This window comes from Portunus trituberculatus, chromosome 49 (assembly GCF_017591435.1).
Source record: "Portunus trituberculatus isolate SZX2019 chromosome 49, ASM1759143v1, whole genome shotgun sequence".
Classification (NCBI taxonomy): Eukaryota; Metazoa; Arthropoda; class Malacostraca; order Decapoda; family Portunidae; genus Portunus; species Portunus trituberculatus.
Genome location: NC_059303.1, coordinates 8,095,360 through 8,105,359, shown reverse-complemented (window position 1 = coordinate 8,105,359; position 10,000 = coordinate 8,095,360). Strand labels below are relative to the sequence as shown.

At 41.4% G+C, this 10,000-nt stretch overlaps 1 protein-coding gene across 1 annotated transcript in view; it reads left to right on the top strand.

Annotated features, from left to right (window-relative positions):
- LOC123499403 (A disintegrin and metalloproteinase with thrombospondin motifs 6-like) overlaps positions 1-10,000 on the top strand; it is a 124,498-nt gene that overhangs the window by 43,831 nt on the left and 70,667 nt on the right. The window contains exons 2-3 of the mRNA XM_045247354.1: positions 4,093-4,274; positions 6,541-6,720. Coding sequence (XP_045103289.1) covers positions 4,093-4,274; positions 6,541-6,720 — 362 coding nt within the window. The remainder of the gene's footprint in view (positions 1-4,092; positions 4,275-6,540; positions 6,721-10,000) is intronic.

Here is a 10,000-nt window from a genome sequence, read left to right as displayed (position 1 = left end):
CCATGGCAGTGATACGAACAAAAAGAGAACTTCAAGTAGTATTCCTATAAGTACATACATAATCAAGTACCAGAAGGGAAGTCATCACAACCAGTACAAAAAAATCAATACTAAATCAAAACCTGAATAACAGATGGCGTTGAAAGCTTCTCTAACACGTGACCCTTGAGTCGTGAACGGTGAGTTTCCTGCCTTAGTAAGATGCACAAGAGGAGTATAACCAGAACTTACTGTGACGAACCTTCCACGGCGACAAGGCAGAGTGGCGGGCGAGCGGTGGCGACAAAAGAGGAAGTCCGTTGATCATTCTAAGGCTGGAGGAGAAAAGATATCACTGTCATACGCGATCAGGAAGTGTTGTATATGGAGAGACAGTAATTCCAGAGAGAGAGAGAGAGAGAGAGAGAGAGAGAGAGAGAATAGCAAACAGTTTTAGTCCTCATGAACACACACTCTCTCTCTCTCTCTCTCTCTCTCTCTCTCTCTCTCTCTCTCTCTCTCTCTCTCTCTCTCCTGTTCAGTGAATACATAAAAAAGAAAGGTCTTGACAAACCCACGAACCGTCATAAAGGTCAGAAAAGAGGAAGAAGGAAGAGGAAAAGAAAGAAGGAGAAGAAGAAGAAGAAGAAGAAGAAGAAGAAGAAGAAGAAGAAGAAGAAGAAGAAGAAGAAGAAGAAGAAGAAGAAGAAGAAGAAGAACAGAAGACAAAAATATGAGGAGGAGGATTGCGTAAAGAAAACAAACTGAAGGAAAGTCAAAGTTTTCGTTACAATCTTCTGCACCACGAGCCATGAGAGAGAGAGAGAGAGAGAGAGAGAGAGAGAGAGAGAGAGAGAGAGAGAGAGAGAGAGAGAGAGAGACTTAGGCAACGTTAAAAATAACTTGCGTTGAGTGAGAGAGAGAGAGAGAGAGAGAGAGAGAGAGAGAGAGAGAGAGAGAGAGAGAGAGAGAGAGAGAGAGAGAGAGAGAGAGAGAGAGAGAGAGAGAGAGAGAGAGAGAGAGAGAGAGAGAGAGAGAGAGAGAGAGAGAGAGAGAGAGAGAGAACTGCTTGGAGGCAAAAAAAAAAAAAAAAAACGAGACAAAAAGAGGCAGGAGAAAAATACAAGTCATGAGAGAGGAAGAGGAAGAGAGGAAGAGAGAGAGAGAGAGAGAGAGAGAGAGAGAGAGAGAGAGAGAGAGAGAGAGAGAGAGAGAGAGAGAGAGAGAGAGAGAGAGAGAGAGAGAGAGAGAGAACCTCTTCTTCATAATCATTCTATCAGCAGCTATGAAAGAAAAGACCAGATGATTGCGGACACTGATGGCAGAAGATTGTAGCAGTTGCAGTAGTGCAGCAGCAGCAGCAGTAGTAGCAGCAGTAGCAGTAGTAGCAGCAGCAGTGGTGCAGCAGTGGTGGTGGTGGTGGTGGTGGTGGTGGCAGTAGTAGTGGTGGTAGCAGTAGTAGTAGTAGTAGTAGTAGTAGCAGTAGTAGTAGTAGTAGTAGTAGTAGTGGCAGTAGCAGTAGAAGTAGTAGAAGTAATAGTAGTAGTAGTAGTAGTGATAGTAATAATCATGGGAACAGTTGTTAAAGTAGTAGTGGCAGTGGTGGTGGTGGTGGTGGTGGTGGTGAAGGCGGCAGAGCGGGTGACGGTCAGAGGCAGCGGCAAAAGTCAAGGTCATAAGCACAGGGTTAAGAGGTCAAAGCCATCTGCCGGCGAGGTCGTATTTCTGCCCCTTTTTTTTTTCTCTCTCTCTCTTCCCCCACCGCCGCCTCACAAGAAGCTGGTTTTGTGAGAGAGAAAAAGAGAGAGAACGAGTGTGGGAGGGAGGGAGGGAGGGAGGAAGGGAGGGAGAGAGAGAGAGAGAGAGAGTTACCCAGCACACACAGCACAAGATAAGGCATTGAAACATCCATCACATATACAATACAATATTAATCCCTTCAGTACCAAGACACGTTTTCACATTTATTCTTCTTACCATTTAGCGATTTTGTACAGATTCAGATACTTATGTTGGGATTAAGATAGTGAAGATTCTGGCCATTAATCTTCCGACCTCCATAGACCCTTCCTAATACAAATAAAATCATCTCGTATCCAAACTCATGGTAAAAAATTCTTCCCAGTACTGAAGGGGTTAGAACACCTCGCTATGCCTTCCCTTTCTCCTCCTCAGCCCAGCTCCTTATCTTCTTCCTCACTTCCTATCATCATCATCATCATCATTGCTATCATCTTTTTCTTCATACTAAGCGTATACTTGACTCTGAAGTAAACATTCTCTTCATTTACATAAGATTATACACACACACACAGAGACTGCAGCAGATCAAACAGTGAATTACACACACACACACACACACACACACACACACACACACACACACACACACACACACACACACACACACACAGTAATTATGTCCTCTTGTTCATTCTTTTTTATTTTATCATACAATTGCAAAAGGTTCTCTTTGTCACACGCCCTTTAAGAATGAGAGAGAGAGAGAGAGAGAGAGAGAGAGAGAGAGAGAGAGAGAGAGAGAGAGAGAGAGAGAGAGAGATTGGGATTAAAGAAGGGGATCTATGATTAGTGGGCAGCTTCATTCTCTCTCTCTCTCTCTCTCTCTCTCTCTCTCTCTCTGAATCGCCCTAATATTTTTTTCAATATCGTTCGTATCTTTTCTCTATATTTTTTTTTGTTCCGATATTTATTTTTCTTTCCTTCCTCTTTGTCATGTATCACTATCTAATCTCGCTTCTTTATTCCTTTTTATCCCGCTTCTTTCTTTCGCATTGATGACTGTTCACATTTTTATATTTCTTTTCACTTGTCCTCCTCCTCCTCCTCCTCCTCCATGGTCATAACATTGGGCCATTCCATTCTCTCTCTCTCTCTCTCTCTCTCTCTCTCTCTCTCTCTCTCTTCGTCTTCTATTCTCTATGCCTCCTCCTCCTCCTCGTCCTTCTTCTCCTCTCTCACCTAGTATCTTTACATTTTTTTCTTCTCCTCCTCCTTTTCTTTCTCCCTTCCTTCCTTCCTTCCTCTTCCTTCTCGTCTGATTCCCGGAAACTTTGGTGACGCTCTGCCTTCTCTTTCAACCTGAAGTCTCGTTGCGTCTTGTGAAAAAATGCACCTAAATTCCTTTCGTTCCTCCTTTGTTTTATGTTCCTCCGTGAGATACGAGGGAGGGAAGGAAAAGAAAATAAGCTGCCCCAGTCACTCTTGGTCTTGATCTTTACGTGGGTTTTATCTTCTCATGTTCGGGAGTGAAATAAATGGGATGTAATAGTGGTGTTTTATATATTTTTTTACGTGTTTAAATGGTTAGTAGTATATATATTTTTTTCTATGAAGTTTTTGTAATGGTTAGTCACATTCTTAGCTCCTTTAGTACTGAGACGCATTTTTGCCACGAGTGTTGGATGTGATTAGACGATTTTATTGACATTAGAAAGGGTCTATGGAGGTCAGAAGATTAATAGTCACAGTCTTCACTATTTCAATCCCCTCATAAGTTTCTGAAGTTGTATTAAATCACCAAAAAGTAACCAGAATGAATGTGGAAACGTGTCATGGTAGTGAAGGGGTTAAACGTCACGATTTTTCATCTCGTCTATTCTTCTTGTTATTTACTCTATTTGTTTAATTTATTTCATTATTTTTTATATATCATCCAATCATTTATAATTTACCACGATTCCTAACCATTTTTTTCTCATTATTTAGTCTAATTTACAGCTGACTCTCATCACTTCTTTTTCTATTCTCTCTTACGACGATAATAGCATCTTTTCCTCTCCACCTCACCATTTTCTTCCCCTCACTCTCACTTAACTGTCAGTCTATTTTCATATTCACCTAACTTCATCACTTTCCACTAACAAATCTATTCATATCCACACTTTATTTTGAACCTTACACGTACCTTATTATTTCGTCTCATTAACACCTGTTCCTTATTACTTAGTCTAATAATACCTTCACTCATTTAACCTCACCACAACACCACGAACCCCCAACCACTGCCTTCACATGTTGACAATAGCACCTTTCTCTCTCCACCTCATCACACAACTGACTGACGTATCGCTCTTTTGTTTTGTCTGACAGCTGAGTACGCAGAGACGCTGACTTCGTACGCCCTGACAACCCCCATGCGAGTCAGCAGTGATGGCGCCTTCCTCTCCCACCACCTCCACCACACCCACCACCCGTCCAGGGCCAAGAGAGACGCAAGAACCGCTGACCACGAGCTACACTACATACTGAACCTGGATGGCGAGGAGCACCAGGTGAGGGACAGTCTGCATGGGTTTTGAAAGATGTGTTGATTCTTCTTGTGTTCATTGGTTCGTCTCGAGTAGGTGAGAGTTGTAAGAACATTTTGTCAGCTTTTCCGGTTCTTATTGTTCTTTATTTAGTCTTCGGTATAGGAGGAGGCAAATATCAAAGGGAAATAGATATATGAAAGGAATAAAATGTAATACAAATAATAGACACAATAGAAAAACCACATAAATAGCGATGAATTAATTGAGTGCCATAGAAAAAAAAATCATCAACTAATATGCAAATGAGCTTATGAACAAATATGCAGAATAGTAAATAAGATTAAACAAAAAGAAATCAAAGAAATAAATGAAAACAAAAATGAAAACAAAATAGAATACGAAACTTTTAAGAGAATGTTTTTTTTATTTATTTTTCTTAGCTGCCACTTTCCTCTTTTCTTTTCTTTTTATATCACTCAGTCTTAATTCCGTTATTGAGCGTCTTGGACTTTTATTGTTTCGTTCGTGTCCACATATTTCCGTGCATTTCCTCTTGGGCGTAGTTTAAATTCTTACAACTTTTCATATTCTGCTTTCCTTTATAGGGAGAACTTGTCTGTAAAAGCTCTTTCTTCGTTCTCCTGCATACATATACTTTTTTTCTCCAACAAACTTTAGAATATCTCCCAGTCATTCATTCCTCCTCCTACTCCTCATGCGCCTCCTACTCCTCCCACTGTCGCCCCAAGCACCATCGTTGCACCATTAAGGCACTCTAGGAAATTATTCTCCAAAACAAAGGTATATAGGTAAAACTAATTCCTTTGATACAATGATTAAAGGAATTAAACATGTTTTCATTTGAGAGGAGATGTATAAGAGGGGATATGATAGAGTTATTTAAAATGTTTTCAGATACAAACTACATAGATGTGAGATCTTTCTTTACCTTAGAGGAGGGAAATAGGACTAGAAATCATGGCAGGAAGATTAGAAAGCAAGGCTGCAGGTTAGATATAAGAAAATATTTCTTTAGTCATAGAGTGGTAGACTTCTGGAATGCATTGCCAGAGACGGTTGTAAATAGCACTAGTTTGACAATGTTTAAAAACAGATTAGATAAGCACTTAAATTCATTAGATTTATAATTATGTATAGCACTGCATGATAGTTTTTATAAGAAATTTACTATAGTTAAATAAGACATGATCCCCATGTATGGGGACCACAAATTGTAGAGGATTTCGCTGCAGGACTTAGCCCTGTTAATGGGCCAAATATTTAGAATTAGTATATAATGTATTGTGTACTTGTAAGTGTATCTTTAAGTACTGATGACGAGGTCGCTGTGCGACTGATACAGGATAACCTAGATGGGCCCTGGTGGCCCTTTGTTATCCTATTATTTATGTTTATGTATGTTTATGTTTATGAATATGAAATCACTTGTCGCACTGGTTGAAGAATGGAACAGTTGGTTGATGAATAGAACGGACTCAGTAATCATGTTAGTGCTGAGTCAATAGGGAGGTTTAAAAGAAGGTTAGACAAATTTATGGATGTGGGTAATATATATAGATGGAATTAGGTAGCTTTGGACTGCCACGTGTAAGCCTGACAGTCTCTTACAGCTTCCTCTTTTTATGTCCTTATGTTCATTATGCTCGGGTACTCTAATTAATTGTTCTCCATAACTGACTCCTTCACGTAACAAATAGTAAATAGGTTGATGTATAAAGGCGGAGTACTCTCGTGAATTGTTCTGTATAGGGACGACGTACAACTCAAGACCATCCTGTCATCTATCTAAAATGAAAATAAACCTTTGCCATTGTAACGGTAACTTAGCTAGTGATTAGATGCTTTCACTGGACACGTGCGGGAAGAAACGATCTCTAACTAAACAATTAGCAAATCACTCGTCACATATTGTTCTTTAAGCTAGTGTTGGGAGAAAGTTGTATTTATATTCTACAGAACTTAGATCCTATGTCAATTGTTCTCTTTCTCTTATGATCAACCACTTCAGTACCAGGACGCGTTTTTATATTCATTCTGCTTGCTATTTGATGATTTTATACAGCTTCAGAAACTTGTGTAGGGGAGTTAAAATAGTGGAGACTCTGGCCATTAATCTTCTGACCTCCATAGACCCTTCCTAATGTAAATAAAATCGTCTAATCACATCCTAACTAATGGTAAAAATGCATTCCATTACTGAAGGGGATAATAAAAATAATAAAAGCGATCAACTAATCAACCGCCCCCCTCTCTCTCTCTCTTGTAGGTGACGCTGCGGCCAAACACCCGGTTCGTGGCGCCCCATGCCGTGGTGGAGCGGATGCGGGGCGGCAAGGTGGGGAGCGGCTGGGCTGAGGTGATCGGCGGGCGCCCCTCCTGTTACTACCACGGCTACATCAGGAACCACACCGCCTCTGCCGCCGCCCTCTCCACCTGCAACGGTCTGGTGAGTGTTTGTTACCGCTACCTCTCTCTCTCTCTCTCTTTCCTGTTCAGTGAATATAAAAAAAGGTCTTGACAAATCCATGAACCGCCACAAAGGCCAGAAAAAAAATGAAGAGGAGGAAAAGGAAGAGGAAGAGGAAAACAAAGACGAAGAAGAAAAGAACAACAACAACAACAACAACAACAACAACAACAACAACAACAACAACAACAACAGCAACAAGAAAAAGAAGAGCATGAAGAGAAGGAAAGAGAAGAGGAAGAGGAAGAAGAAGAAGAAGAAGAGAAAGAAGAGGAGGAAAGAAGAAGAAAAAAGGAAGAGACAAAAACTGCCACCTCTCTCTCTCTCTCTCTCTCTCTCTCTCTCTCTTAGGTAATGTAGATTTTTATTTCTTTTCTTTTCTTTCTTTTTTTGTTTATTTGCCTGCTTATTTATGTGTTTGTTTCTTGGTTTCTTTTCTTCTTCCTTTTCTTCTTCTACTATTCTACTACTGTGTTATTATTATTATTATTATTATTATTATTATTATTATTATTACTACTGTTCCTACTTCCTCGTTATCATCTCTTGTTCTTGTTCTTGTTCTTGTTCTTGTTCTTGTTCTTTTCTTCTTCTTCTTCTTCTTCTTCTTCTTCTCCTCCTCCTCCTCCTCCTCCTCCTCCTCCTCCTCCTCCTCCTCCTTCTCCTCCTCCTCCTCCTCGAATTACATCCACATTTTCCTCAGTATATCTCAATCTGATGCCACGTGATCCTATTGTTTTGACGTTTGAATCTCTCTCTCTCTCTCTCTCTCTCTCTCTCTCTCTCTCTCTCTCTCTCTCTCGTACCCACACCCAATATTAAAACAGCCACGCCTATTTCTACATTTTCACGCCCACATACATATAGATCTTCCTGACAGCCTCTCTGCTATAGTTCATTCCTATCTCACGCCCTTCCTTGCATTAAACACCCATTTTTTGTACCTACACGCCTACCAGAACACTCAACCACACACTCAGACATAGAGTGTATATTCAGAACCCCTTCTATAGCGCTACACTGCATGCATAAGACTCTAATTGAAGTGACACGGGTTTTTTAATGGTGTTTCTAAGGTTCTAGTGATATTTTAACGAGATTTCTACTTGATTAATAGGAGAAACCATCTTGAGAGTGGTGCTGATTATCTCTGTGGGTTTTGAAAGTAGTCATGGAGAGAGAGAGAGAGAGAGAGAGAGAGAGAGAGAGAGAGAGAGAGAGAGAGAGAGAGAGAGAGAGAGAGAGAGAGAGAGAGAGAGAGAGAGAGAGAGAGAGAGAGAGAGAGAGAGAGAGAGAGAGAGAGAGAGAGAGAGAGAGAGAGAGAGAGAGAGAGTTCAGAATAGGGGTAATTTCTATATACAATACAAAAATACGAGCATATAATGAAAATAAATGCCAGAGAGAGAGAGAGAGAGAGAGAGAGAGAGAGAGAGAGAGAGAGAGATTTATGATACCCCATAACTTCCTTCCAAAGTATAAATGAAGACAAACTAATAAATAAAGAACTGAAATTAAAGAAAATAAGAAAAATAAGAAGAAAAATAAGAAAAATATATGAAACAGGAGGCAGAGAGAGAGAGAGAGAGAGAGAGAGAGAGAGAGAGAGAGAGAGAGAGAGAGAGAGAGAGAGAGAGAGAGAGAGAGAGAGACTTGGCACTGTGCGGAGGTAAAGACGTAGCACAGTGAGAGAAAAGAATAGCTGTTTAGAGGTTACAAAAAAAAAAGTGTGTGTGTGTGTGTGTGTGTGTGTGTGTGTGTGTGTGTGTGTGTGTGTGTGTGTGTGTGTGTGTGTGTGTGTGTGTGTGTGTGTGTGTGTGCATAAGGGTGACGGGTGATGGAGGGAGAGTAATGTGATGGATGACAGGAAAAGGCGAGTGATGGATGACTATTGGATGACAGACAACACAGGGTAGGGGACGAGAGAGAGAGAGAGAGAGAGAGAGAGAGAGAGAGAGAGAGAGAGAGAGAGAGAGAGAGAGAGAGAGAGAGAGAGAGAGAGGATATTTATCTACATCCTTTCTCTAAATACGCCTCTTATCTTTCTTTTTCATGTTCCCCTTAAGAAGTTTAATTTAGAGAGAGAGAGAGAGAGAGAGAGAGAGAGAGAGAGAGAGAGAGAGAGAGAGAGAGAGAGAGAGAGAGAGAGAGAGAGAGAGAGAGAGAGAGAGAGAGAGAGAGAGAGAGAATTAAAATATATTATGTGAATTGAAGTTTATTACGAGGTAGTTTCAGAAGAGGAAGAGGAGGAGGAGGAGGAGGAGGAGGAGGAGGAGGAGGAGGAGGAAAAGAGTGACCTACATCAGTATTCTTTGTAAGAAAGAATAAGAAAATACAAGAGAGAGAGAGAGAGAGAGAGAGAGAGAGAGAGAGAGAGAGAGAGAGAGAGAGAGAGAGAGAGAGAGAGAGAGAGAGAGAGAGAGAGAGAGAGAGAGAGAGAGAGAGAGAGAGAGAGAGAGAGAGAGAGAGAGAGAGAGAGAGAGAGAGAGAGAGAGAGAGAGAGAGAGAGAGAGAGAGAGAGAGAGAGAGAGAGAGAGAGAGAGAGAAACATGTATCTAAAAAGAAACACACAAATTATAGAATGTCACACGATATAAACGGACATAACCTCCTCCTCTTCATCTTCCTCCTCCACCTCCACCTACTCCACCTCCACCTCCTCTACCTCCTCCTCCTCCTCCTCCACTTATCTTTTACCAGTCTCTCTTACTTAGAAACACCCCAAGTAAATAAATAAACTACAAAAACCACCACCATAAAAAAAGACAAAAAGAAATGAGAGAGAGAGAGAGAGAGAGAGAGAGAGAGAGAGAGAGAGAGAGAGAGAGAGAGAGAGAGAGAGAGAGAGAGAGAGAGAGAGAGAGTAACAGCAAGAGCCTCGAGATTAACGCTTCTTAAAAGTCACACACGCGAGAAACAAAAATGGCCCTGCTAACTCGCCTAGATTAAGCCAACGACCACGTAAGCTTAAGTGGAGATTAGATAAGAAGATTAGATAAAACTCCTCTCTTTCTCCCAACCCCACACCACACAGTCACGGGCGTGGGGTGCCCAAAAAAAGAAGCAATAAAAAAAGTTAGCTTCCCTCCTGTGCATGTCCCTCATTGCCCCTCACAGTCCTCAGTCCTGCCCCGCCCATCCACGCCCTCTCAACGCCCATCCCGCGAGGTTTGTCTGTACGTAGCATGTCGCCCCACGCCCAGACGCCCACAAAGCACACGGTTAATCAGCATCGTGGCGCCAGGCGAGTGAGGCAAGGCTG